The sequence below is a fragment of the Halichoerus grypus genome, chromosome 6 (assembly GCF_964656455.1).
Source record: "Halichoerus grypus chromosome 6, mHalGry1.hap1.1, whole genome shotgun sequence".
Taxonomy (NCBI): Eukaryota; Metazoa; Chordata; class Mammalia; order Carnivora; family Phocidae; genus Halichoerus; species Halichoerus grypus.
This window is the reverse complement of record NC_135717.1, coordinates 3343576-3367494: the sequence shown is the minus strand read 5'-3', so window position 1 is coordinate 3367494 and position 23919 is coordinate 3343576. Positions and strand designations below refer to the sequence as shown.

Below are 23919 nucleotides of genomic sequence, written 5' to 3'. Positions count from 1 at the left end.
AGACGCAACCTGGGTTGGGTGCTAAGAGACCCCACCCCTCCCCCCCGTGGCTGCTGGGGTGATGCTCGCGTTGCAAGCTTTGCACAAGGCTGCCCAGTAAGGAGCCTTGAGCTGACGGGAGGGGCTGGGGGCTGCCTTCACCCCGGACGGCACACTGCTTAGCTCAAGCCGACTGCCCTGACTCTGGCAAGGGTCTCTGATTAGGAAAAAATGAGACAGAAATTAAGAATTGCTTAAGCGCAGTGTGGTGCGGACAGTCGGGGCCTGGTGGTGGTGGTGGTGCGGGCTCACGCACACCGCTCCCCCCGCACCGTGTCTCTAGGCTGGGCCCATGCCTGCTGGTGCCCACACGGAGCCGGCGCTGTCCTCTTTCTTTGCACCCCGGCTCTAAGTCATCCCCTCCTCCCTCCGAGGGAAGAGCTGCACCCCGAGACTCCCCTCCTCGGGCAGGGCTCCCTACCTGACACGGCCGTGGAGGGGCTGCTGGGCTCCCCGTAGCCCGCCTGGTTCACGGCCACCACCCGGAACTCGTAGGTCACTCCCTGCCTGAGCTTGTCCAGGCTGACGGTGTAGGATGTGGCGCTGCGGGGGATGTCCTTCACGAACATGTCCCAGAGGCCTTCATCTGGAGAGACGACACGAGAGCGGAGGTTAGGGCTGCTTGTCTCCCGCCTCTGATGCGGTGCCCGCCCTGCTGTGGGCTCACAGCTGCTCTTGCCGAGGGCACGTGACGTGAGAACCGGAGGTGGGGGGCGCTGCACGGGGCCGGGGGGCCGGGGGGCCATGGGGGAGGCCAGCCCTCTCCTCGCGCACAGACTCTGCCGCGGCTGTAGGCTGCGCGGTGGCACGTTCCTGAACGTTCTCCTGGCCATCGGATCCCATCGGATCCCATCAGACTCCAGGCCTCCCTCTGGTTTCTGACTTGATGTCCTCTTCTGTTGAGGGTTTCTGGCTCCCTTCTGGCTGGCCACGCCCCTCCCAACCCCGGGATCCCGCCTCCCTGGCCCGTCCGTGGGTCTCTTGCCGTCCGTACACCCCAGCCAGGGTTCTCGGTTCTTTGGAGCACCTGCCCCCCCATCCTAACTGGAGATGACAATCCCACCAGCGGCCAGTGCGGTGAGGCCGTCACGGCCACATGGCTGTGGGCAGACATGTCGCCGGCCCGTCGGAGGGGGGTCAGGGTCTGCACTTGCTCACCCTGGGGACTCTGCCCGAACCTCGCACGCCAGACCCCCCAAGAGCTGCCCTCCACTTTGCTCATCCTTTGAAGCGGCTGCAGCATCCAACCTGCCCGAACCCCAGTTTGCCTTTTCATCTATGCCCCGGTGCTACCAAATACAAGTGTAAATTAGACAACTACATACTGAATTTTGAATGGATACTTGCACACCCGTGTTCATGGCATTATTCACAATAGTCAAAAGGGGGAAGCAGCTCAAGTGTCCACTGACAGATGAATGGGTAAACAAAATGTGGTCCATCCGCACCGTGGAATAGCATTCAGCCTTAAAAAGGAAGGAACCCTGGTTCCTGCCCCAACATGGATGAACCTCGAGGACACGGTGCTCAGTGGAAGAAGCCAGACACAAAAGGACAAACACTGTGGGTTCCCATTTATAGGAGGTCCCTGGACTCACCAAAATCAGAGACACAGAGAGTGGGTGGTGGGGCCAGGGGCTGGGGGAGGGGAGGGGGGGTTATGGTTTCATGGGGATAGAGTCTCAGTTTCGGAAGATGAAGAAGTTCTGGAGATGGACAGTGGTGATGTCTCCACAACAGCGTGAACGTTCTTTATGCCACCGAACTGCACACTTAACAAGGGGTCACGACGGTGAATTTTATCTTGTGTATTTTTTGCCACGATAAACATATATATCGAATTTATCTAAACCCTGACATGTAGGAAAACATTCATAAGGTTGAAATTAAAGCCAGGAAGTTGAGATGAAGAGAGACAGAAGCCAATAGGTCTGATTCTGAGGCGTCCACCAACAGGGCCAAGGAAACGTACCCAACCTCTCGGCCTCAAGTGCAGGATGGCGACGACAAAGACATCTAAATCGCAGATCCGTTTCGAGGGTTAAACAAGGTACTATTTATAAAGTGCTTATAAGTGCTGTACACAGAGGAGACAGTGCACGGCACGAGTACGTATAAGCCCGATCTCGAAGGAGGTGCTTTGGCAAAAAGTGGGCTCAGTGCCCAAAATGTTCATTTGAAGTACTGATCCATCATGAATTATAATTTCTTTTACAGGCACAGGTAGGTGATCTTTTAAAAAGAGCAGGAGATCGGGAGAGGACAGGCATGTGTGAATATGCATGCACACGCACGGACAGGTTTCTGGGGAGCCGAGGGTTATCTGGCACCAACCTCATCACGCACCTCGGAACACCAGATATACTCAAGTGGATCAGCCCAACAGTACACAGAAAGAAAATTGCTAGTGTATAAGTCTGTATTTGCATAGGATTTAGAGTTTGCACCGATTAAGTCCTTACAGCCACAGGTTAATGAAGGAGCGGATGTGAATGAGATTTTAAAGGTACGAATCTCTGCACATGCAGAAAAAGAGCACAATTATTTATTTCTAAGCAGTCACGGTTACACTCATTTCTCACCAAGGTACCCATTACCACTAGTAATGTCAAAATGGCAAACTATATCTTCAAGTCTCCCCCCTCCGGCCCTAACAGATTGAGGTTTGCACACGGAATGACTGCTGTCTAAGATGTTCATTCGGAGTTTTGCACAAGAATGATCGGGGAATAACGGGCACAGAGAGTGCATTTTCTCTGCACAAGCCGCTCCCTGTGCCTCGGGAGACCCCGTGGCCCCGTTTTCCCCTCCACTGCCTCCCATCCATCCACACACTCATTCCACAGATACTGAAGTGCTCACTTTTTGCTTGGGCCCTGTTCCACCCATTGGGGAATCAGGTGAGATTTCTGTTCAGATGAGCAATTCATAGTCTAAGGATAGGGGGTGGAGGCAGATCAATGAGGTCATTCCTCCCTTTCAGACTCCTCTTGACCTCACTCCTGCACTCCAGCAAGAGATGCTTGCTTCCACCAATGGACTTTCTGAGCACTCCTTCGCATTTACCTGTCCACATCACTGGGCCCTCGAGTTTTCAAGAGTTCAATAAATATCTATTGATGTGACCCATCTTCCCATCCATCCATCTCCCCTCCCTCCCTCCCTCCTTTCCTTCCTTCCATCTCCCTATCCACCCATCGCTCCATCCATCCATCTCCCCTTCCTTCCTTCCTTCCTTTCCTTCCATCCATCTCCCCATCCACCCATCCATCCACCTCCCCATCCATCCATCTCCCCTTCCTTCCTTCCTTCCTTTCATCTCCCTATCCACCCATCTCCCCATCCATCCATCTCCCTTTCCTTCCTTCCTTCCATCCTTCCTTCCTTCCATCCATCTCCCCATCCATCCATCATCCATCTCCCTGTCCATCCATCTCCCCTTCCTTCCTTCCTTCCTTCCATCTATCCATCTCCCCATCCATCCATCCACCCACTTACCCTTCCTTCCTTCCTTCTATCCATCTGTCCATAATCTACCCCATCCATCCATCTATCCATGTATCTCCATAGCCCTTTGCAGGGCCTAGCACAAGCAGGCTTCTAGTAAATACCCACCACCACCATTTTATTTAGCACTTACTATGAGCAAGTCACTATTCTAAGGGCTTTAAATGTTGACTGAATTGTGCAGTGTTTTTCCTCTAAGAAGGCTGACAAGGGGCGCCTGGATGGCTTAGTCAGTTGAGCATCCGACTCTTGATTTCGGCTCAGGTCATGATGTCAGGGTCATGATATCAAGCCCCTCGGCGGGCTCTGTGCTGTGCAGAGTCTGCTTGAGATTCTCTCTCTCCCTCCCTCTACCCCTCTCCCATCTCTCTCTCTCTCAAATAAATAAAATCTTAAAAAAAAATAAAATAAAAGGGTAGATAATTTTATGACGTAAAAGAGACTAAAAAAAAATATAGACTCTTTTAAAATAAATGTTGCTTAAACCATTGTAATTAAGGGACTAAGCATGAGAGGTATTCTCAGACTGTTCTGAGTGGGTCTGAACTCTTCTGGAGTAGGTTCTCTGAGTGTCTTTTGCATTAATGTTTCTGTAATGCTTTCCTGCTACCAAAGAAAAAAAAGTATTTCCCCTTCCTCTGCCATCACCTAAAGGCCACATTTTATTTTAAGCGCTCTGTCATAGCTCCAGGAATTGTGTGAATTAAAAAAAAAATTTTTTTTTTAAATATTGATATAGAATCTCAACACAGAACAATTTATTTAGTGATCCGTTTACACTGAAAAATGTTGGGGGAGAGAGAGTCATAGCAAGAGAATTTCCTTCTGAGCTAACAGAAGAAAATGTTTTCGTTTTTATTTTGCTAATTTTTCCTTGCCAAAATTAGTGCACTTGGCATTTTAGATGTCGCTTGTAATTCACTGGGCGATCTGTCTACACTAACATTTCCATCGTGGTCCTGAGTGGGTAAGAAAAGCCGGTCAGCTGTTGAAGCGTCCACTCTGTCTCCACCGCGGATTGCTTTTCTCATTTGTATTATGCTGCTAAATATCTCAATAAATCAATGATGGAGAAAAGTATCTCTCCAAATTAGGGGGAAAATAACATTACAGAACTATTAGCTATAATGAAGTTTGTGCAACTGATTTTCCACGCACTGGGATAATCCCCAGCGCCAGATTCCCATCTCAATCAACACGTGGGAGGCACGCAAGCCTTTGCATGTTCTACGGGCTGCTCTGGGGATCCGACTCAGCCAGCCCTCAGACCCCAGGTGAGGCTCACCCCCCGCCGGGAGGCTCAGAGAACCCCAGCCAGGCTTCCCATCCCCATTCGGGGAGCTCCTACATCACCCTCCTGGGAAATCTAGGACGGGCTGGAAGAGAAGAGTCGAAATGTCTTCCAAAGCCGCATCCCTGACTGCCGGATGCCCAGTGCAAAGTCCCTTGCTGGCCCCACAGCTTTGAATGTCCTGGTTGGCCTTCAGGCTGGCCACCTCCTGATGTCTGTGTGGGGGGGTCCAGGGTGGGGAGTGAGCCCAAATCACATCTGTGTGTGGGGCCTGCCCCCCTGTCCCTGTTCCTGGACGCTTGAGGGTACACCTGCCTGGACTCTCGCTTCCCCCTGCAAGGCAAGCCGGTGGGATACTGCTGAGAGATGAACTTTGCACATGTTCCTAAAGGGATCCCAGTGATCACACACCCCAAGTCCCGCTGGCTTCAGGGGAGGTGATGAGAAGCCACACACAGTCTGGCTCCTCAGCAGTTGGGTGTTTCTTTAAAGAATGTGAGCTCTTTGCTTTGTCTTCCCTGCCTTCTCTCTGCCCTAAACACGGGGAAGAGGCTGATAGTAAAGGTCCTTGAAAAAGAACCCTTTTGGGGCGCCTGGGGGGCTCAGTCATTAAGCATCTGCCTTCCGCTCAGGTCATGATGCCAGGGTCCTGGGATCGAGCCCCGCATCGGGCTCCCTGCTCGGCGGGAAGTCTGCTTCTCCCTCCCCCACTCACCCTGCTTGTGTTCCCTCTCTCGCTGTGTCTCTCTGTCAAATAAATAAATAAAATCTTAAAAAAAAAAAAAAAAGAAAGAACTGTTTTCCCACCTAAATAGGCTTCATGGCCTCAGAGCGGACCTGCCCACAGCCGACAGAACGCGTCAGTTCCCATCTTACAGCCCTCGCCTCTCCCCCGCCCGGCGGTAGGAGGCACATCGCTCCCAGACCATGTCCTAATAAACCTGGAAACATGAACACCTCTCTTCCGAATTGAGATGGAGCCTGGCTCGGGCACATCCGCGGGTCGCTCAATTTATCCCTCCAACGCCCGGAACCGAGCTGCGTGCCGCAGGTACTCAGACAGACGCCAGGCCGACACAAAAGTTTGATTTCACGGACAATTAAACAGGGTCTCCAGGCTGAATGAAACTGTCACTCACGGGCCCCAGATTTCTGGTTCCACTAACCAACGACGTGACTGTCAGCTTGCAGCTCGGAGAGAAGGGAGGCCTGTCAGCTGTTTGTTTCTTAAACACTGCCTTTTCTCTTTGCGGCGGTGGTCTCAGTCCGAAATCTAACTGAAGCACGTGGGGCTCAAACACGAGGCTAAACACCTTTGAGGATAAAAAAAATCAACTTTTATCTAATCTGGCTGAAGGCAGGAGACAGATGAGGTGAAGGCCTAGAAGCAAAGGATGTGCGTGCCCCGAAGACGGCCGGCGCGGGCGGGTGTGAGGAGGGTCGCCAGGCCCGGGAGGGTCGGACCTGCAGCAGCGGCCCGCCTGCCGCATTTGCCGACTTGGGGATTTCCACGGATTTTAAACCTTTGGAAAAAGGCTGATTTTCTTCTTTGTTCAACCGAAAAGTCCCAGGGCCGAAGACCAAAAATGAACAGAATGAGCGGGGAGGGAGCTGGGAGACGCGGACGCGGGTTTGGGGGGGCTCGCGATCAGGGCCGGGGACTGGGCCCTGTCCTCCAGCTGACTAGCTCTCAGCTCTGGGCTAACGACACTGTTTGTGAAAAAGGCTGCCTGCACCGGGTATGTCCTAAATATGAATTTCATGGCTGCTTCGGAGAGGAAAATACATTTATGGTTCCTTTATGCCATTCCAGTCTATTGTGTAAATATGTAAATTCGGTTTCGTGATCTACACAATAAAATGCCTTGGGATAATTTGTGTAAATAAATCATCTGCATAAGCCCACTGCATAGTTTCCAAGGCCTTCCAGGGAACTTGGCGACACTGACTCGGAGGAAACGTACGCACAACCAGAGACATGCATCTTTGGCGAGGCTGCTCTTGGGTCCGCGCCCACTGACCGTCCTTCCCAGGAATAAAGAGTCTGTGTTCCAGCCCGAGATGCTAATCTCATAGCTGCTGCTGGGTTGTCTGCACGTCAGGGCAGCAATGGGGCGATCCCGCAGAATTTGCAAGGGGTTACGGTGAGGATGCAGAAGAGGAAGGGGTTGCATTGCCACCTGTCCCCACCTGCCCCCACCTGCCCCAGCCCACTGGCCACCTCGTGGCACCAGCCACCAAGCTGACGAGCTGCCTGCCTCCCGGGTGCAAGATGGAGATTTGGCTGGGTGGGAAGACGGCAGGCCGAGCAGACGCAGGGGGCTCTGGGGGCCACCTAGTGCAAAGTGGCTCAGGCTCCCCAGACACCCTGTGGCAAGGGACCCGCGGGTGCCAGATGGACTCCACCAAAAATAGGGCCTCCTCATGAAAACCTGGGCCCATCTCCCAGACCCCCGCTCCCTTCAAAATACTCGCCTGCCTGGAGAAAGTCTTGCCAGAGAGCTTCGGTGGAGAAAATAAGATAGAGCGTTTAATGTTTTGTGTAATGAGGCCTGTAATAGATGACAGCTGAGATCCAAAGCCCTAAGGCACCAGCAAGGTGTTTAAATATTGACAATCCATAAAAGCATTTCATTTGCCTCTGAGTTGCTGCGGGCCTGCGTCACGGGAGGGAGGAGGCACCCTTCCGCGGGGAGACGGCGAGCCCCGCGGCCGCTCTGGTTTGCTCCACGGTCTGAAAGGGGACCACGGTCTCAGAACAGAGCAGAGGCAAATCATCGCTCATTGAATAAAACAGCGTCTTGCAGGTCAGCGTCCTGTCACGTCTTAGTCCCCGGGGGCCGGTTTCCTCTTCGCGGCACCAACTGGCGGAGCTCGGGGTCCTGCTGATCTCAGGAGGCATCCGGCCAGCCGAGGCCCTCGGGGCGCGGTGCGAGACCTGGGCCGGTGTCCCAGGCAGCTCATCCTCACACCGTCGTCCGGACTACCCAAAGCTGCCCTTCTTCCAACAGGCCACCTGCTTCCTTCCTTACGGTGGATGGATGCGATTCTGATGACCCAATGAGAAGCCCAAGAATCAATACTTTCTCTTTGCTCAGAAAGTGCTGGAATGTGCTCTCCACTGCTAGGATTCCGAGCCCACACACCCGCGTGTGGCCGCTGACGTGGTCCATTCCCCACGGCTGATCTCTGACACGAAGATGCTCCTTCCAAAGATGCGCTGTTGCACTTGATTGATCCGCCATCCGTGGGATACATGTATATATATATTTTTTTAAATCTTAAGCTGAGCTTTTGATTTTGAGGTAATTGTAAATAGAACCGCATGCAGTTATGGGAAATGATGCAGAGAGAAACCGAGTGTCCTTTAACTGGTGTCCGCCAACGGGATCATCTTGCAAAACAGTAGCAGAGCATGGCAGCCGGGAAGTGTCGCTGACACGGAGCGTTCCCGTCACCCCAGGGACCCCACTGCGGTCCTCACAGCCACGCATCAGGGGGGCGGGTCTTAACACTAGTCGGGGAGCAAGCCCTCGGCAGAAGGAGAGGAGTTGGCAGGGGTCCTCTGTGTGTGCGTGTCCTCTAGCGCAAGGCCTCTTACCCTTCCTCGGGGCCACAGCCCCCTTTGGCAATCTGCTGACTTGAAGGGACACCTTCTCGGGATGGCTTTAGATGCATAAAATGTGAGGGGAAGGCAGTTCTGCCCTAAAGCCTGCAGGAACCTAGAGGTGACTGGAGATTCCCGGCAGCCCCGTCTCCCAGGTCTGTGGTCCGTGTGGGTCACACGTGGTTTTCGTTGGGTTACGTGTTGGCCTACGTGGTTCTCTGGAAGACGGGGTGCACAGACTTGGGTTTCAGGGAGCACCGCGATGCCAGGGCCACGCTGGGTGACAAGGCCCACGCAGCATTCGGACGACAAGGGCAGCCCTGTTGGGAGGCCCCGCGCGGCCGGGATGGATGGGAAGCAGAGTGATTTCTGTTGCTCGCAACTCCACAGGTTCTGCAGCTACGTACGTGGTCTCTTACCTACCGTGGGGGGTTGAATTGCGTCCCCTCAAAATTCACGCATTCAAGGTCTGATCCGCCATGTCTCAGCGTGTGACCTTATTTGGAAATAGGGTCTTTGCGGATGTAGTTAGTCAAGACGAGGTCTTGAGGGGAGGCCCTAACCCAGTATGATTGGTGTCCTCATAAAAAGGAGGCATTTGGGCACAGGGAGAGGCAGGGATGGGGGTGACGCCTCCACAAGCCAAGGAACGCCCAAGACTGAGGGCAAACCACTCGGGAGAGAGGGAGACAGGCCCGCACAGATCCTCCCTCACACCTCAGAGGACCCACCCTGCCACGCCCTGCCCTTGGACGCCCAGCCTCCGGGCGGAGGCAGGACACGCACGTGGGTGAAGCTGCCCAGTGTGGGGTCCATGGTTACCGCAGTCACAGTAAACAAACACACCTGTGTTTATGAGGGAAGGAAATGCTGAATTTCAGTTAGGAGTCAGTGATGTCCAGGGATCTCCCAGATTCTCTCAGGAGCCCCTTGCTGGGCCTGAAAGTGCACAAAGCAAGCTTTGCAATGAATGCTCTCCCTAGATTTGGGGAGAAAAGCGTAGAGTTGCTTCCTTGGGGTCAGTGCGGCCTCCGCGGCCCTTGGCTGGGCCCAGATCTCACCGGGCCCGTATTCAAAGCTCCTGCAGTCTCGGAAAGTGCTGGGCAATCGGATGTCCTCAGCAGACAGCCTGCTGTGTGCTCTCGGGGCCGCCTGATTTCAGAGGGACGGGGCAGGGACCCAGTGGCCGCAGAATGCCCGTACCGATTTGTGAGCCCCGCTTCCAGAACGGACTGAGTGCCTTGCTCAACCACAAGCTCCTAGGACCCCTCGGGCTGACACGCTGAACGTGCTAATGCTTGAGCCAAAGAACTTTTCATATCACCTTTAACGGATGCTGTTTTGTCTCAGGCACCAGATTGTCTACTTAGGAGTTACTAGGAGGTGCTTGTAACTAGTGATCTCTCAAAAGCAGTTTGGTGGGCAGTCTGTCTGACTCAGTGACGAGTATGACACGGCGGGCCTTCCTCTCGGCCCAGCGGCTCCTGAACTGTCCAACTACGGTGATGCCCAGCGCCGTGGGCAGGCTCTGGTGGTGGGCTTTTGGCAGGCAGCCCCGGCACACCGTGGATTTTCATGCTCAGATAGTCACGATTAGATGTGCCACCCTCTGAAGGTCACGGAGGACGTGCGCAGTATTCTCTGCATTTCGTGATACCCCCTAGCTCCCAGGAGTAATAGCCGGCTCAATGCAGCAGAAATAGATTTTCCAATAATGCCCATGCTTAGTTATTACCGTTGAATGGGAGGAAGGGAGCGAAAACCCTCTTAGGGCAGACAGGGTAGAGAATGGACCTCAGACCTCATTCTCAGGAGCCTAAAGACGGGATGATGTGTGGGACTCACTGTGAACAAGAATCTTCATCGTGATCAGAAAGGAGCAGGACTCTGTCTGGGTGCAAAGATGAAGAGCCCAAAATGGGCCTCTAGAAACACTCTTGGATCCTACTGATGAGTTGGAAGTATCTGCAAGTGTCCCTAAGTTTGCATGTACTTGTTTCTGAGGATGACAATGACCACACCCCTAGGGATGCATACTGCGGTGAAACATGGAGAATCTATGCCCGCAAGGTGACGGAGGAGAGGGAGAGACGCACATAACGTTTCATCGAGTTGCCCTCATCTCTGTATCGTTAGGGAAAGGCTGAGAGGAGGCTGAGGGCTCTGACTCTCAGACTCTCGGCTTGGCAGGTGCTGCAGCCCCGCCCCTTACCTGAGGGCCTGGCCTCGATGACGTAGCCGGTGGTGGGCGTCCTGCCCGCGTTTCCCTCGATCCACTGCAGGGTCAGTTCAGAGGCGGATTTGGTGACCAAGACATCTCTGGGGGACCCCGGGGAGCCTGTGGGATAAAAGAGACAGGGGCGGGTAGAGACTGGCACTCGGGGGGCTCCTCATCCCACAGGTGGGGCCAGCCCTGCCCAGGCTCAGTCTACTCCTCCAGGCAGGTGGCTTAGCCTTGCCCGGTCACACTCTGCTCATCCCAGACGTGGGAAGGCTACACTGGTCTCATGGGTTGGCCAGACGTGAACAGAGATGAGCCAGGCAACGGGCCCAGGACTGCGCCTGGCACGCAGTGGGCCCTCTGGGAACCTGGATTCTGCCACCCTCACCTTGCCAAGGATTTAAAAAAAATGCCAAAATAGTTTAAGTGGGAAGCTACAGGGCTCCTCGGCATGATGTGAGCACTTCAAAATTTCTTGTGTACCTTATTTCAAAAACTGCACTTGTGGGGGGAATCTGGGTAGCACAATTGTTGGGCAGCTGACTCTTGTTTTCGGCTCAGGTCATGATCTCAGAGTCGTGAGGTCGGGCCCTAAGTCGGGCTCCACGCTCAATGGTGAGTCTGCTTGGGTTTCTCTCTCGCTCTCCCTCTGCCCCCCACAAAAATAAATAAATAAACCTTTAAAAAACTCACTTGTTTTCTCCTAAGCTTTTCCAGAAAACAGGCCCAAACGTTACATGTTTAACACCTAAGAACTTGCTCATCTCTGTTTAACAAGCCCGTCCGGGGAAGTTGGTGCTAGCACGTGCTTTTGCAGACACCCATGCTGCCAGAAGGCTTCTGCGTTTCTGCCCGCTCTGGGTGGGCCACAGCCGCTTGGCCTGCGGCGGGGACGGGCCCCTGACTGGCACGGCCCCGGGCACGGGGCCCTTGGCGGAGCTCCACTTACCCTCGGCTGGCCCGGCCGTGACATTGGCTTGCAGCTCGGGCCCGTAGGCAATGGTCCGCGCCTGCACGCGGAAGAAGTAGGTGACTCCCTTGGTGAGATCGCGCACCTTCAGCCAGCGCTGCCCGTTCCCCTTCACGTCCACCGTCACCACCTTGCTCACCCCTGCAACCACCGAGAGCAAAGGCCGGGAGGGGGCCGGGGTCAGAAGAGCCATGGCATCACCTACTTCGCCGTGACGACAGAGATGAAGTCCCCGGCTCGCTAAGGAAGTATTTCTTACAATTGGGAGGAGTTTAAGTGGTGGTAATAGGCAATTTTCAACACAGATAAGTGTAATGAGTGTTCGAGTCTGATACGTGGTGCTGGCAAAGGGAAGAGCCAGCCTCACGGTGCGACGCCGGGAGGTGGCCCACGCATCCTGCCTCGTGCGGGGAGGCCCCCCCGTCCTCCCGCGCCCGGGTCAGGCCCCCCTCCCGCGGGCTCTGAGCTGCACCAGGCTCTGTGTCGCTTGTGTAGGTGACCTGGAGCTTCCCGACTCCAGAGAAGAGAACAGGGAAGAAGATGCAGGAGATTTCATTTCAGCTACAAGATGGGCTTCCCCCAGAGGGGTCTCCAGCCCGACTGGATTGGCCAACCTGTGGCCTAAAGGCCCCCAAACCACTCATGAGAACGTGATCCTTGGACCCTGAAGCAGGACAAAGAAAGACCATCACTGCAAATATCGATGCCCCGATTCGGAGAACTATGAGGACAGACAACAACAGTTCGCTTACATAAACGAAGTGAACGTGTGGTTGGTTGTATTACATGGAATGAGAAAACTAAGATTTAACATTTGGGGGGAAGACGCATGGTGAAAATTATACAAATGCAGCATTTTCCAGGACAGAACTGGGGCTCTCTGGTTAAATAAGTTTGAAGATGTTGTGCCCTCACCTCGCATGGCTCAAGAAAGGGGTTTCAGGATGACGGTTTGCATGCACAAAGACCATCATCAGCAAACAGATGGGGTCTTCTTCAATATAAAGTTATTCTGGATAGCAACCCTCTTTTTTTTAATTAAAAAATGCCTTCCTTTTCCCCAGAGCAGAAACAAACCCATGTACAGATTTTGTGAATTCCATCCCACTAGGAGGTAGAGCTAGTCCGACCTCCCCTGCATCTCAACTATGTCAGAATCTTATTTATTTAGTCAATTTTTAAACCGTGCCCTGCACTACAAAGCCCTGGGGTGCAATCACATAAAATACTACCATTTAAAACATTTTAAAAAACATAAAAGTAAAATCCGTTCCCCCAGAATGTGGCTCAGGCTCCACGTGGCTTGGTTCTCTCCACTGTGACCAGGGGACTGGCCCAGGGAGGTGAGGGATGAGCCAGGCCCATCTTCTCGATGGAGTGACCCCGGGGCCTGCTGGCAGGGGGAGGCTGCCGGGCTCTCTGCTCCCTTGGCCTGGGCCAATGAGCGGCTGGCCGGCCCGGAGTCTGCCCGCGTGTAACCCAGGCGCCGCCCAGGGCTAGCAGAATCACTACCGGGCGACATCACCGTTTTACAGCTTCTCCCCAGCTTGACCACGCACATGTGTATAAACACACGTGTCATGTCTTTGGCAATCCTCACAAGAGGGCCGGCCGGCATTACTGCAGAGTTCATATGATGCTAGCCCCCCAGGAAAGATGACTGATGTTTTCACTACATTTGTAACTCCGTCTCTGGGAAACGTAGAGGTTCTCTGAGGCATCAGGAAGAACCGGAAATCGTTCAGAGACCCACTTGCTACTTTCATGATTCCCTGTTGGAAATCTGGAGCCAACGTGAAGGGGGCAGGGGTTGGGTTTCTCTAAGAGACCCCCACTCTAGAGGTTTGCACACTGAGCAGGTTGGCTGGCCGCTGCCCTAGGGGAGGGGACACAACGAAGACTTCTTGGAGCCACAAGAGGAGCCCCCCCATCCCGCCCGCGCCTGGGAGAGACGGATCTGGGTGTGGAGGTGGGACAGCGAGGGCTGGACGAGCCCGCCGGAAATGCTGGGCAGTCACACCTCAGCAAGGCACAGGACGACGCGCTGCGTTTGTCCATCACTGCCTTCTGTTCAGCCCCCATGGCCTCATCCCTGAGCGTCTGGTCCCTTCACTATATAACAGCACACACCGTCCTATGTGCAACTGAAAGTTCCCCTCGCCAGCCCCAGGTCAAAACGCCCCAAAGGGCCTACGTGCAGGGAGAGGCCACGGCAAGTCTCTCCTGCTCCGAGCTTCTGCCCTTTCCTGGCCTGTGTTCTCTTCGGGCTGGAAGGGGTCAGGACTAGTGTCCTCTGTTGGGCCAAGCCAGGGGCTCTGGCAGATGCCGTCAGACCAGGCAGGCACACGGTGGGATCCTGCAAAGTGATACTGATGTTAGAGGTGAGCAGGGACACCCCCAGAAGGTCACAGGGTCAACCAGGGCAGGGCTGGTGAGTCTGCTCCTCAGGAAGAGGCTATTTGCTGGTGGCCAGGGAAGCGGGAGGATGTGGGAAGGACATGGGGGACCCATGGCCGGCCTCACCCCCGGCTGGAGCGGGGACAATGCTGCTTCGGAATGAGGTCTGCAGTTGAAACGAAGGACCCTCTGACTCGCGGAGAGCCTGGAGCTCAGCGGCAGCTTCAATGTTTCCCGTCACCAGCCCCAGGCCTGGATCAGCTGCGCGACGATGAGCAGGAATCAGTGAGTCTGGGATGCGCCCAAGCCACCAACATGGTCCAAGTTTGGGGGTCTGGACGGTTTGCTCTAAGCGGCAGGGGACCTGAGGAAGCTGTGCGCCCTGAGAGTCTGGAGAAATGCATAAGGTGCTGAGCAAAAGCACTTTCTCCTGCCCTGATTTCAAAGCGTATCACGCTCACTGCCGAAGCCAGGAAGATCCAGGTGGGCAGAACCAGCCCTCCCGACAGACAGAAGAGATGATGCCGGTGACGGGCGAGAGGCGAAATGGTGTCACCGAGTGACCCCACCTGTTGTCACTCCAGGGGGAACGGGAAGAACAGGTGGCCATGAAACGCTTCAATGACCGCTCCACATGCTTCTCTCCGTGGCGTTCCCAGCGTGTTTACTTGCAGAAATGCAAGTGCTCCAGATGTTTCCCACCGCGGTGGCTCTCGAACCAGCCTGCCCAGGTTCAAACCCCACGCGCGTCCGCATTCCCCATCTGCAGCCCCGGGCGGCCGTCTCAAGGGCTCGAAGCCCCATTTCTTGTGAGACGTGAGTAAAAGCGGCCCCCACACCGCGCAGCCTGTGAGGACGCGGACGAGTGTGCGTAGGTGCTTCGCACGGGCCTGGTCTGTAGAGAGCTGCGTCATCCCACCTACGATCGCGGACATGCACGTGGGGCCGTGCTTACAGGGAGCACCAAGGAAGCCGCGTGTCAGCTGCGCATGAGGCACCGGAGTGTCTCACTGCGTCGTGTGAATGATGCTAGGGTTCCCGTGGTCACGAGACCACACCCCCGACCGCATCAGGGAAACCGCATGCAGGATCATGTCCCTGGAAGGTGCGGCGAGGCCATGGGGACAGACGCCTGGCAAGCCAGCAGGACTCCTGGACGTCGGGACCACGGAGCGCGGGGGGTGAAGAAGCAGGGCCACCGTGGCCCGCCACCAGTCAGGGACGATGGCCATGGTCTTGCTTCGACAGCAAGTGCTTTTTACAAGACCAGGGGAGCCGGCCTGGGCTCCAGGCCCAGAGGTGCCCGCCACGGAGTTTCTAGAGATTCTACAAACCCTTTCCTGCACTTATCTGAGGAAGCACGGGAAGACTCACTGTCTCGATGAGGAGGGACTCCAAGGTCGCTCGGGACCGCCAATCCTGGCAATCCTTCCTCCGTGCGTGGCTAACAGCGTCTGCAGCGTGGGCTCCCGGAACCCGCGTGTGCGCACGTGTGTGCACGCCTGGCAGTGTGCACAGATGGCACCGGGCAGCGGACGGACGGTGCCCAGGGGCGCTCTGCGCTTTGTGCATGCGGAACGAGCACTCACAGATGCCTGGCTCCTTCTGGGCCTGTGCTGCAGGGACCCCAACCCCGCCGCGCCCCGGCCCCCTGGTCCCCAGACAGGCACCCGGTCCTGAAGAGAACTCGGCAGCAGGACAGCCGGTGCCGCGCCCTCCACCATTTCCCGAACTCTGCGCCTGCCCGACCTCTGCGGGTATTTGCCAAAGCGTGTCAATGTCTGAGACCCTTTCTTCCTGCACAGTTTTACATCTCTGATTTGGGATTGATGATGCAAACGTATTGGGCCGCGGTTTACTGCAAGCATTTTTTCTTTGCTAGCACTTCATAAAATAACAATGAATCTTACAGTTAATAATGGCATTTTAGATTCGATGACATAAAATCTAGTGCTTAAATTTTCTTCCAATCAACCCCGTTTTACTTGAATGTACTTATTTTAAAAGGAAACTTTTATCACGGCTTTAAATGGAGTGCCAATATTATTTGATGTGTTGGTTATATTTTTCCGTCCTAGACATTAAATAAACTATAATGTTTACAGTCTGGCTGTGTGTCCTACCAGGGGAGCCTGCCCTGGGCTTGTCCCCCTTCTCTGACATGGTGTTGGGCACATGGTGGGTGAGGAAGAATGTCTATGGAGCCCTCCAAGAGCACGTCAGCTGTGAGTGGGGAGGAGGGACGGGTAAGCGAGAAATTACCCCAGCGCCAGAGGGATAACCCAGCAGGGGCGGAGCAGTGCTGCCGAGTGGCCCAGCCCACGCACACTCCCGTCACTGCCCCCTCCCCACGCGGTGCACAGTCTCCCCTGCAAACGCACGCAGCCCCTGTCCCCACTTCTCACCCCCAGGCCCCCAGCTCCAAGCCCCTTGCCAGGTGCCGCGGTCGCCGCTGGTCTCCCCAGGCCCAAACCTCTGTGCCGGGCCGCAACACCTTCTCCCCAGAAGCTTCTGTATCTTCTCTTCCCATCGATAATTCATCTTCATGCCTTTGTCACTGTGTCTCTCAGGCTCCTCTGTGTGTAAACATTTCTGCTGCTCTTCTTGGAGGGTCTGTGCTTCTTCTGATTGATCCTCGGAAGTGTGGAGCTGATCAATAAATCTTTTCATTCCATGGCATTGAGACTGTGGTTGTAGCCAGAGAGGCCCTGGTCTGTGTGAGCCAGACCCTCTCAGGGCCCTGCAGCCACGGCCCTTGTGACCTGGCCCTTGTGACCCGGCCCTGGTGACCCAGCTCTCGTGACCCGGCCCTGGTGACCTGACCCTGGTGATCTGGCCCTGGTGACCCGACCCTGGTGACCTGGCCCTCGTGACCTGGCCCTCATAACCCTGCCCTGGTGACCTGGCCTTTGTGACCCGGCCTGCCGCTCTCGCACGACCTCCTCCCCACTCCTCAGGCTTGGCCTCAGGACCCCGAGCCCGACCCTGAGCGGCCCATGCGCTGCTGAACTTCCCCAGGGCTGGGGGCTCGGCACGCCTAGGTCCTCGAGACACTGGTCACCATCACATCGTGGATTGTTTGTGGGCGTGTTGCTTCTCTCCTTGCTGGAATACAGACTCACGGATTCAGGGAAGCAAGGATCATGATGAACAGTTCGGTGAAGGTCCCTGCTTCCCCGGATCTATAGACTCCAGCATCTAGAACAGCACTTGGCATGCAGCAGGAGCTTAATAAAGACTCGAGGGAATGAATGCATGAAGGGTGTCACTAGAGAAATCTCTGAGGATGCTGGACAGTCACCACCTCTCCTAGGATGCCCATGGAACATGATGGGCCTACGTTCTCTGTGTGGTTCTAACAAGTGGTGCCCACAGGACACAGCAGAAACAGGAGAGAAATGTCTTGGGTCAAAGGGAGAAAGGTCAAAGAGTGTCCTGTTGCAAGCCGGCCGGGGGAGGGCTGTGTTGGAGCCCAGGGCGCGGACCTTCTGGTCCTGGCCCCGCGATGGCTCACAGGCCTCTTGCGGACTGGGGAGTGGCTTGCGCGCCCGTGAGGTTGGCTTTCCCTGCTGCCCCCCTCGGGCCTCACCTTGGACGGGTGCTAAGGGCTCGTAGACCACTCGGTAGCCCTGCAGGACGCCGTTGGCCGCCGCCGGTTCGCCCCACGAGACATTAAGCGTGGTAGAAGTTATTTCTGAGAACGCCAAAAAGCTGGGGGTCCCAGGAGCTGGAGGAACAGAGCGTAATGGGACTTTCAGTCAAGCTCCTTTATAGATCATTTACATACACGTCTATGCCTCCACATCGAATAAAAGTGTTATTAGATGTTATTTTCAACTCAGTAAAAGTCTCCATGCTCTGGGATGAAAGAAGATTTATTGACTGTCTCTGAACTTGCCCAGATCCATCAGATACCTGGACCCTCTCGAGAAGAGCAGAGAAAACGATGGGGTTTAAACACAAAGGAGCCTGAAAGACGCAGTGACAAAGGCACAAAGATGAATAATAGATAGAGGCGCAGAATGAAAGGCGGACGGCTTCATTTCCCAGCGCGGAACCCTGCTGGAGGCCCCGCCCCCTCTCCTCCCTGGCCTGTGGGTATGTGTGGGAGGCCCTCTTGGGCTCCACCTGGGGCTGGAGAGAGGGGGCCCCAGCGAGCCACCCTGGGTGGGGGAGCTGCCTGTGGCCGTGGAGGGCCAGGCATGTGGTCAGGGAGCAGAGCCTGCTCACCGCCCCCTGGCCTGGGCTCCGTGTGGGGGTCGGTGCCCGGGGCTGACCCCCGGAATCAGCACCATGCGTCCTCCCAGCTGTGCTCCCTTCAGTCACCCCGTGACCTGCCAGGTGCCTGGTGCCCTGGGGAGGAACAGGTGACCCAGCTAGGATTCCAGAAACGGCCCCTCCCCAGCTGCTGGATGAGGCCCCCGGGAAGCTGCCCTTGCAAGCTGGTCAGTCATCTTGTGGGAAGGACGCATGATGCTAGGGAGTCCCCGTCCCCAGGAGATGAAGCACCTAGGGGGGTTCACTGGTTGAACCCACTGACTTCCCGGGAGCCCTGAGCGAGACAGATCTCCCTGGCTTTCCTGGCTTTGCACTTCCTGGGTCCCATGAACGAAGTGCCTCTCAGAGATCCCCAGGACCAGTGCTAAGCTGCATTCCCTGGGAATTCCTGACCACCTCCTAAGTTCTCCAGGCTGCTGGGAAGCTGAGAGGCACGGGAGAATGAGCCTCGTGCTGGAAACACTCCGTGTGTGGGGGGGGGCGGCAGGCAGGGTGACGTCTGGTGTCGCAGTGCTCTTGGGCCTGGCTGGTGGCAAGAGTCTGAGAGGCGGCGGCGAGCCGTTCCGTGTGGTCTGTGACCCCAGAAACCCGGGAAGCGCCCGATACTGTGGCCTGGACTCCATGCACAGGTGCTCGTCCCCCAGGGGTGTGGACATGCCGGGGCCAAGACCCCAGTAAGAAGCTCCCTGAGGGAACTGGAAGGAGGCCTGGTGCAGATGCAGAGCCCGCCTGCCCTCCGCGACCCTGGAGCGTCTACGCTCACAGCCACCTCGTGGGTACCGGGGGCCGCCACGCAGCAGGCTGAGGCCAGGCCCTGGGGGAAGCGAGTGAATCGGACCCAGGCCTCTGCAGGAATGGCTCGGCACACGACGGGGTGGGACAGGGCAGGCTGAGCAGTGAGCTGTGGGGACAGAGAGCAGGGCCCGCTTGTTCAGCTGGGCTCACGGGCGACTGCAGGGCCACCAGGCCTGTGGCTGGCAGAGGGGGCCCAGCAGAAGACCGTGGGGAGGAAACACGCCGCTCTCCTACCGGCCTGATGCGTGCGCCCCTGCCTGGGGTCGCTCTGCGGCCCGTCCCCGGCGGCGTTGAAGGCGGAGACGCTGACCAGGTACGGGGTGTGGCTCGTCAGGTCCTTCAGCTTCACCACCGTCTCCGGCAGGAACAGCACCTTCATCTTCTCCGTTTCGTTCTGGCTGTCTGCCTCCCAGTAGTAAACCTGTTGGGAAGAGCCAGAGGTCAGAGGCGGGCCGTGGGGACGGGGTGGCAGCCCCGTTCCAGAGCTCGTTCAGGGGAGGTGGCCCAGCCAGTGCAGGGTGAGGCGGGACTGTGGGCCCGAGCACGAAGCCCCTGGGTCAGGCCCCGCTGCGGCTGGGAAGGCCGAGAGCCGGGGGGAGGGAAGTCAGTGCGGGGGGGAGGGGGGTCCTCGGCTGCTAATACAGTTTGGGAAGCCAATAATTTGCATTTCTGAGTTGTTCTTCTGGAATTTGGGCTTTGCCTAACAGAACACGGAACGTGGCACTTTCCTCCAGCTCCCTGTGAATGCCTTTTCCTTTCCAGAGCTCGGTGCTTTGATTTACGGCCTCTGTCCTGTCCCTCAGTCTTCTGGACAGAAGGAGACCGACCCTATCCACCCCTGCTCCAGCCTGTGCAGAGAACCCGGGCCTCTGCCCTGCACTCCCACGGCAGGCCGACACGTGAGTCTTCAATCCACGGGGCACCAAAAATAACCCGGGGAAGAACCACGTCGGGCTCAGCACTGTGGGGGAAGGCCCCGTGCTTCTCCCAGATTTATTTCCCCTCACCCAGCTTGTATGTGCTCGTGGACGGGCTGGAGGAGGTTTCCAGGATCACTTCCCTGGACAGCGGGCCGAGGACGGCCGCCCCGCCCCAGTGCCAGCCGGGCTGCCCTAAGACAGCACCCACCCGTGGACCCACCTTGGCTCCGTGGGCCGCAACCCAACCAGGCCATTCATGCAGAGAGCCGGGGCCCGCTTCCCACCTCCCGCGGGGGCCCTCCGTCCAGCACTGCTGGCATGTACCCGGACCGTGAGCACAGCTGACCTGCGCCGGCCAGACGCGGTCCAGCTTCTGTTCTCCCGACTGTGCTCAGCCGATCCTGCACTTGCACAGGCCTTACTAACTTGAGATCAATATCCAAGTTCAATGTCTTTATCATTAAGGAAATTAGAAAACGTATTTTGGACATACATAAATAGCATCTTGCCTCCAAGCTCACAAGACTTCCCACTAGCTCATTAATCACTGTAACAGCCCTGCTGCGGAGGAAGGTATTTATTTTCATAAAACACCGACAAAAATCATTTTTAAATGGGCATTTAATTGGCCCAATAGTCATCAGGGCAGGCTGGCCGCAGAAGCTGACGACCGCCCGTCCTGGGCCTGCAGCAGGAGAGGCATTCAGGGGGAGTTTGCCGGGGACAGCCCGGTTTAGCTGGTCCTTCTGAGTTCTCTGCACGGAAGTGGCCTTGCAGATGGGCGTGGGGGGCTTCCTGCCCCCCCAGATGAACCCACTCTGGGTAATCACTCAACGGCCCGCTGCCTTTCTTTGGCCCCATCTCCGGAATGGTTAACTAATGTGAAATCGTAAGATTTTAGTGTGGTGGTTCTCAAAGTGGGCTTCCTAGGAACCACACCCCTGGGGGAACTTGTTAGAAATGCAAATTCTTGGGCCCCTCCAGCCCGGACCTCACGAAATATTCAATAGAAACTCAAGGGCAGAGCTGGGCTGGAGAGCCTGTTCTCTTCAGCCCGCTCTGTTTTATTGTCAGCAGAGATACTGGAGGCCCCCAGAGCGGGTGCAGGGGCAGAAAGGGGTCCTGGCCGGGCCTGGGAGGGACGGAATCCTGGGCACCAGGCCCCCACCCCCAGGCCGGGAGGCAAGGTCAGGCTAAGCCCGCTCCAGCCGCTCAGTACTGCCCGTGGCTCTCCGGGCAGACGGTTGGCTGTCTGCCGACAGGACATGGAGTGTGGCCGGGGTTCCAGCAAAGCCCTCGGGAACTCTGGGGATCGAGGCCACTTATCCCGGCCTACAGGTGACCTGGAAGGAAGAGCCAAACCATGCGAGAGAGCATTGCCTTGTAGCCCTGGATGTTCCCATTCTGGCTCTCCGGGGGCGGCGGGTCCCACGTGACCTCCAGCTGGCTGGCCGTGAGCGGGGTCACCTGGACGTTCTGCGGAGCCATGGCCGGGGCTGGGGAGAGAGCAGTGCAGGACAGGAGCTGAGGTGTCTGTGGACACGTGCAGGGCCCCTAGCTGAGAGCCTACCCCGGGCCATCCAACCTCTATGCCAGGGAGCCCTGCAAACCCTTCCTGGAACCACGTTTAGAGATGCGTAAAATAGTCTGCAGAATTACAAAGAAAACAGATTCTACTGAGACACGGTTGGCAGAGTGTTCAAAAACAAAGGTATGATGCGGTCATCCGCGGGCCTCGCGAGTGGGACGCGAGGTGGTGCTGGCAGGCTGGTCTAAGGGCTACGTGACGTCAAGGTGTGACGCGTGCAGGAGGATCTGAGGTCTCAGCACCAACCGGGACTCGACGGGACGTCTGGGGGCCTGCCGCTGAGTGGGCACCAGGTCCTGCTGGCCCCACGGGGCGTGTTCCCACGTTCGCAGTGGAGCGAGGCACTGCGTTTTGGATGGAACGTGGAGGAAATAAGGCATCTGTGTGCCCATGCCAGGAATCTCATGGGGAGGAGCCCCGTTCCCTGGGGCTGCAGACGCCGGGCTGATCCCCCAACGGGGTCAGGAGCACAGACGGCACCACTCCCTGTGGCCCTGCCCCGAGGCCCCTCACGGCTCCAACTCTGAGGACCTGGTCCTCCCGCCCCGAGGGCCACACTGTGCTCGGAGAGGTGGGGAGGACACTGCGGCCATCGGCTCAGCAGGCGGCCCTTGGGAAGCCGGGCGAGAGCACGTGTGCACACGCAGAACACGTCTCCTCTGCGTGCGCCAGCCCCGCGCCGTCTCTGAATTCCTCGCCCGGCACCCGTGCATGATGGGCTGCTCTCTGCCTCCTGGGAGCTACTCCCTTCCCCTGCCCCCCTGTGCGTGCCCCCACGGGTCTGTGCTGGGCTGGACCCCGGAGCCCCGGGAGCTGTCTGGGGGCCTCGGCCTGCGGGCCCAGGAGCGTTTCCAGGCTGTGCGCAGAGACGACACAGCCACTGTCCGAGGGCGACGGCCCCGCACACCGGCTCTCGGGAGAGAACGACCTTTGAGAGTCACCCCTTCCCCTCCCTCCCCCCAAAGCAGAATAAAATAGTAATTAACACCCACTCAGCCTGACACCGACTATTTATTTTGTTCTAACTGTGTGGCTCCCGTATGATCACTGCCCACCCTGCCGTTAATGGAAATGTTAATAACCGACACCAGGTTGTTGTGACAGATGCTCGGCCTCATTATCAGAAATTCTTATTTACCGCTCCATTAAACAACAGAATCACACAAAAAAACAATTCAATCAAAACTAACTGGAGGAATTTTAACAGCCACATTAATAATCCAAAACATAAATAAAGTTAATGTCTTGCATGTTTGCCATCAGCAACTCTATCGCAAAATTACTGTCGTACAATTAAAACGTGAAAGGCAAAACTGAGCACGGCCATTACCCCGGTAGTCGGTTAGAACCGTCTGTGCGTGGTGCCCCACCCCCACCCCACCCCACCCCCACCCCAGGGTTTCCTTCCCAAACCCCGGGCCCGAGACTGTTTTCTGGACATGGAGGTCCACAGAAACTGGGGCTCCCGGGGACTCGAGGCGGCTCCCGGAATTCAGGGGCCACGTGCCTCTTGGCCGGGGTCGTCACGCGCTGGACAAAACCCGTTGGTCCCATGCAGGTGCCGAGCTGCTCTGACGTGCCCACCAGCTATCCCGCAGCACAGAGCTTTTGTGCCATAAAAATGCTGCAGGGAACAAGGACATTTTTGGTGACGACACCAGCAGGGAAGAGAGAAATGTGTGCAAACAGAGCAGAGCGTGTCGGTTTTGAGATGCATTTTCTTGGCTCCTGAAAGCGTCTGGGTCTCCACGCCAGCAGGATGACCCGACTTAGGGAGGCAATGCCGTTTACAGCCCCAAATACAGTACTTGTTGGTCATGGCGCATGTGCGGGGGGCACGGACGGAATGTCTGACGAGCCCTTGCTCGCGCCCGTGATGTACAGTAAACACGGGTGTCAGCCTGGGATGCTTTCGTCACATGCATGAAATCGGCGTTAAAGAGCATTTTCGCACAGCTGCCTCTGACATGTGCTGAGACATGGATTGCCCACAAGCAGCCCTGAGAGGTGGCTTGCAAAGGTGATGCCCGGCGTCAGGGCTGACGATGCCACCACGCCCCAGGGAGCCAGTCCTCGGTGGGGTGGCTCCTGCCATCCTGGCCACAGAGCCGCCAGAGACAGAGCCCACCGGAGCAGTAACAGAGGAACTTCGGGGCCTTTAGAAGCACCCTGCCCCTGAAGATTTCTGGAATCTTCTGGGATTCTGGCTGATTGCACAGGGAGGCCCTGCACACAAGCTCAATGGAGCAGGAAGGGCAGCACTTCGTCCTTCTCACCCGACCCCCCGGGGCAGACGCACTGCCCCG

The 23919-nt window shown here is 56.5% G+C and overlaps 1 protein-coding gene across 5 annotated transcripts in view; it reads right to left on the bottom strand.

The window, feature by feature from the left end:
• SDK1 (sidekick cell adhesion molecule 1) overlaps positions 1-23919 on the bottom strand; it is an 877999-nt gene that overhangs the window by 23300 nt on the left and 830780 nt on the right. For all 5 annotated transcript variants that reach the window (XM_078074254.1, XM_078074256.1, XM_078074255.1 and 2 more), the window contains 6 exons: positions 21406-21521; positions 19340-19526; positions 17622-17759; positions 11615-11776; positions 10657-10782; positions 461-625 (listed from right to left, as the gene is read on the bottom strand). In XM_078074254.1, the coding sequence (XP_077930380.1) occupies positions 461-625; positions 10657-10782; positions 11615-11776; positions 17622-17759; positions 19340-19526; positions 21406-21521 (894 nt within the window). The remainder of the gene's footprint in view (positions 1-460; positions 626-10656; positions 10783-11614; positions 11777-17621; positions 17760-19339; positions 19527-21405; positions 21522-23919) is intronic.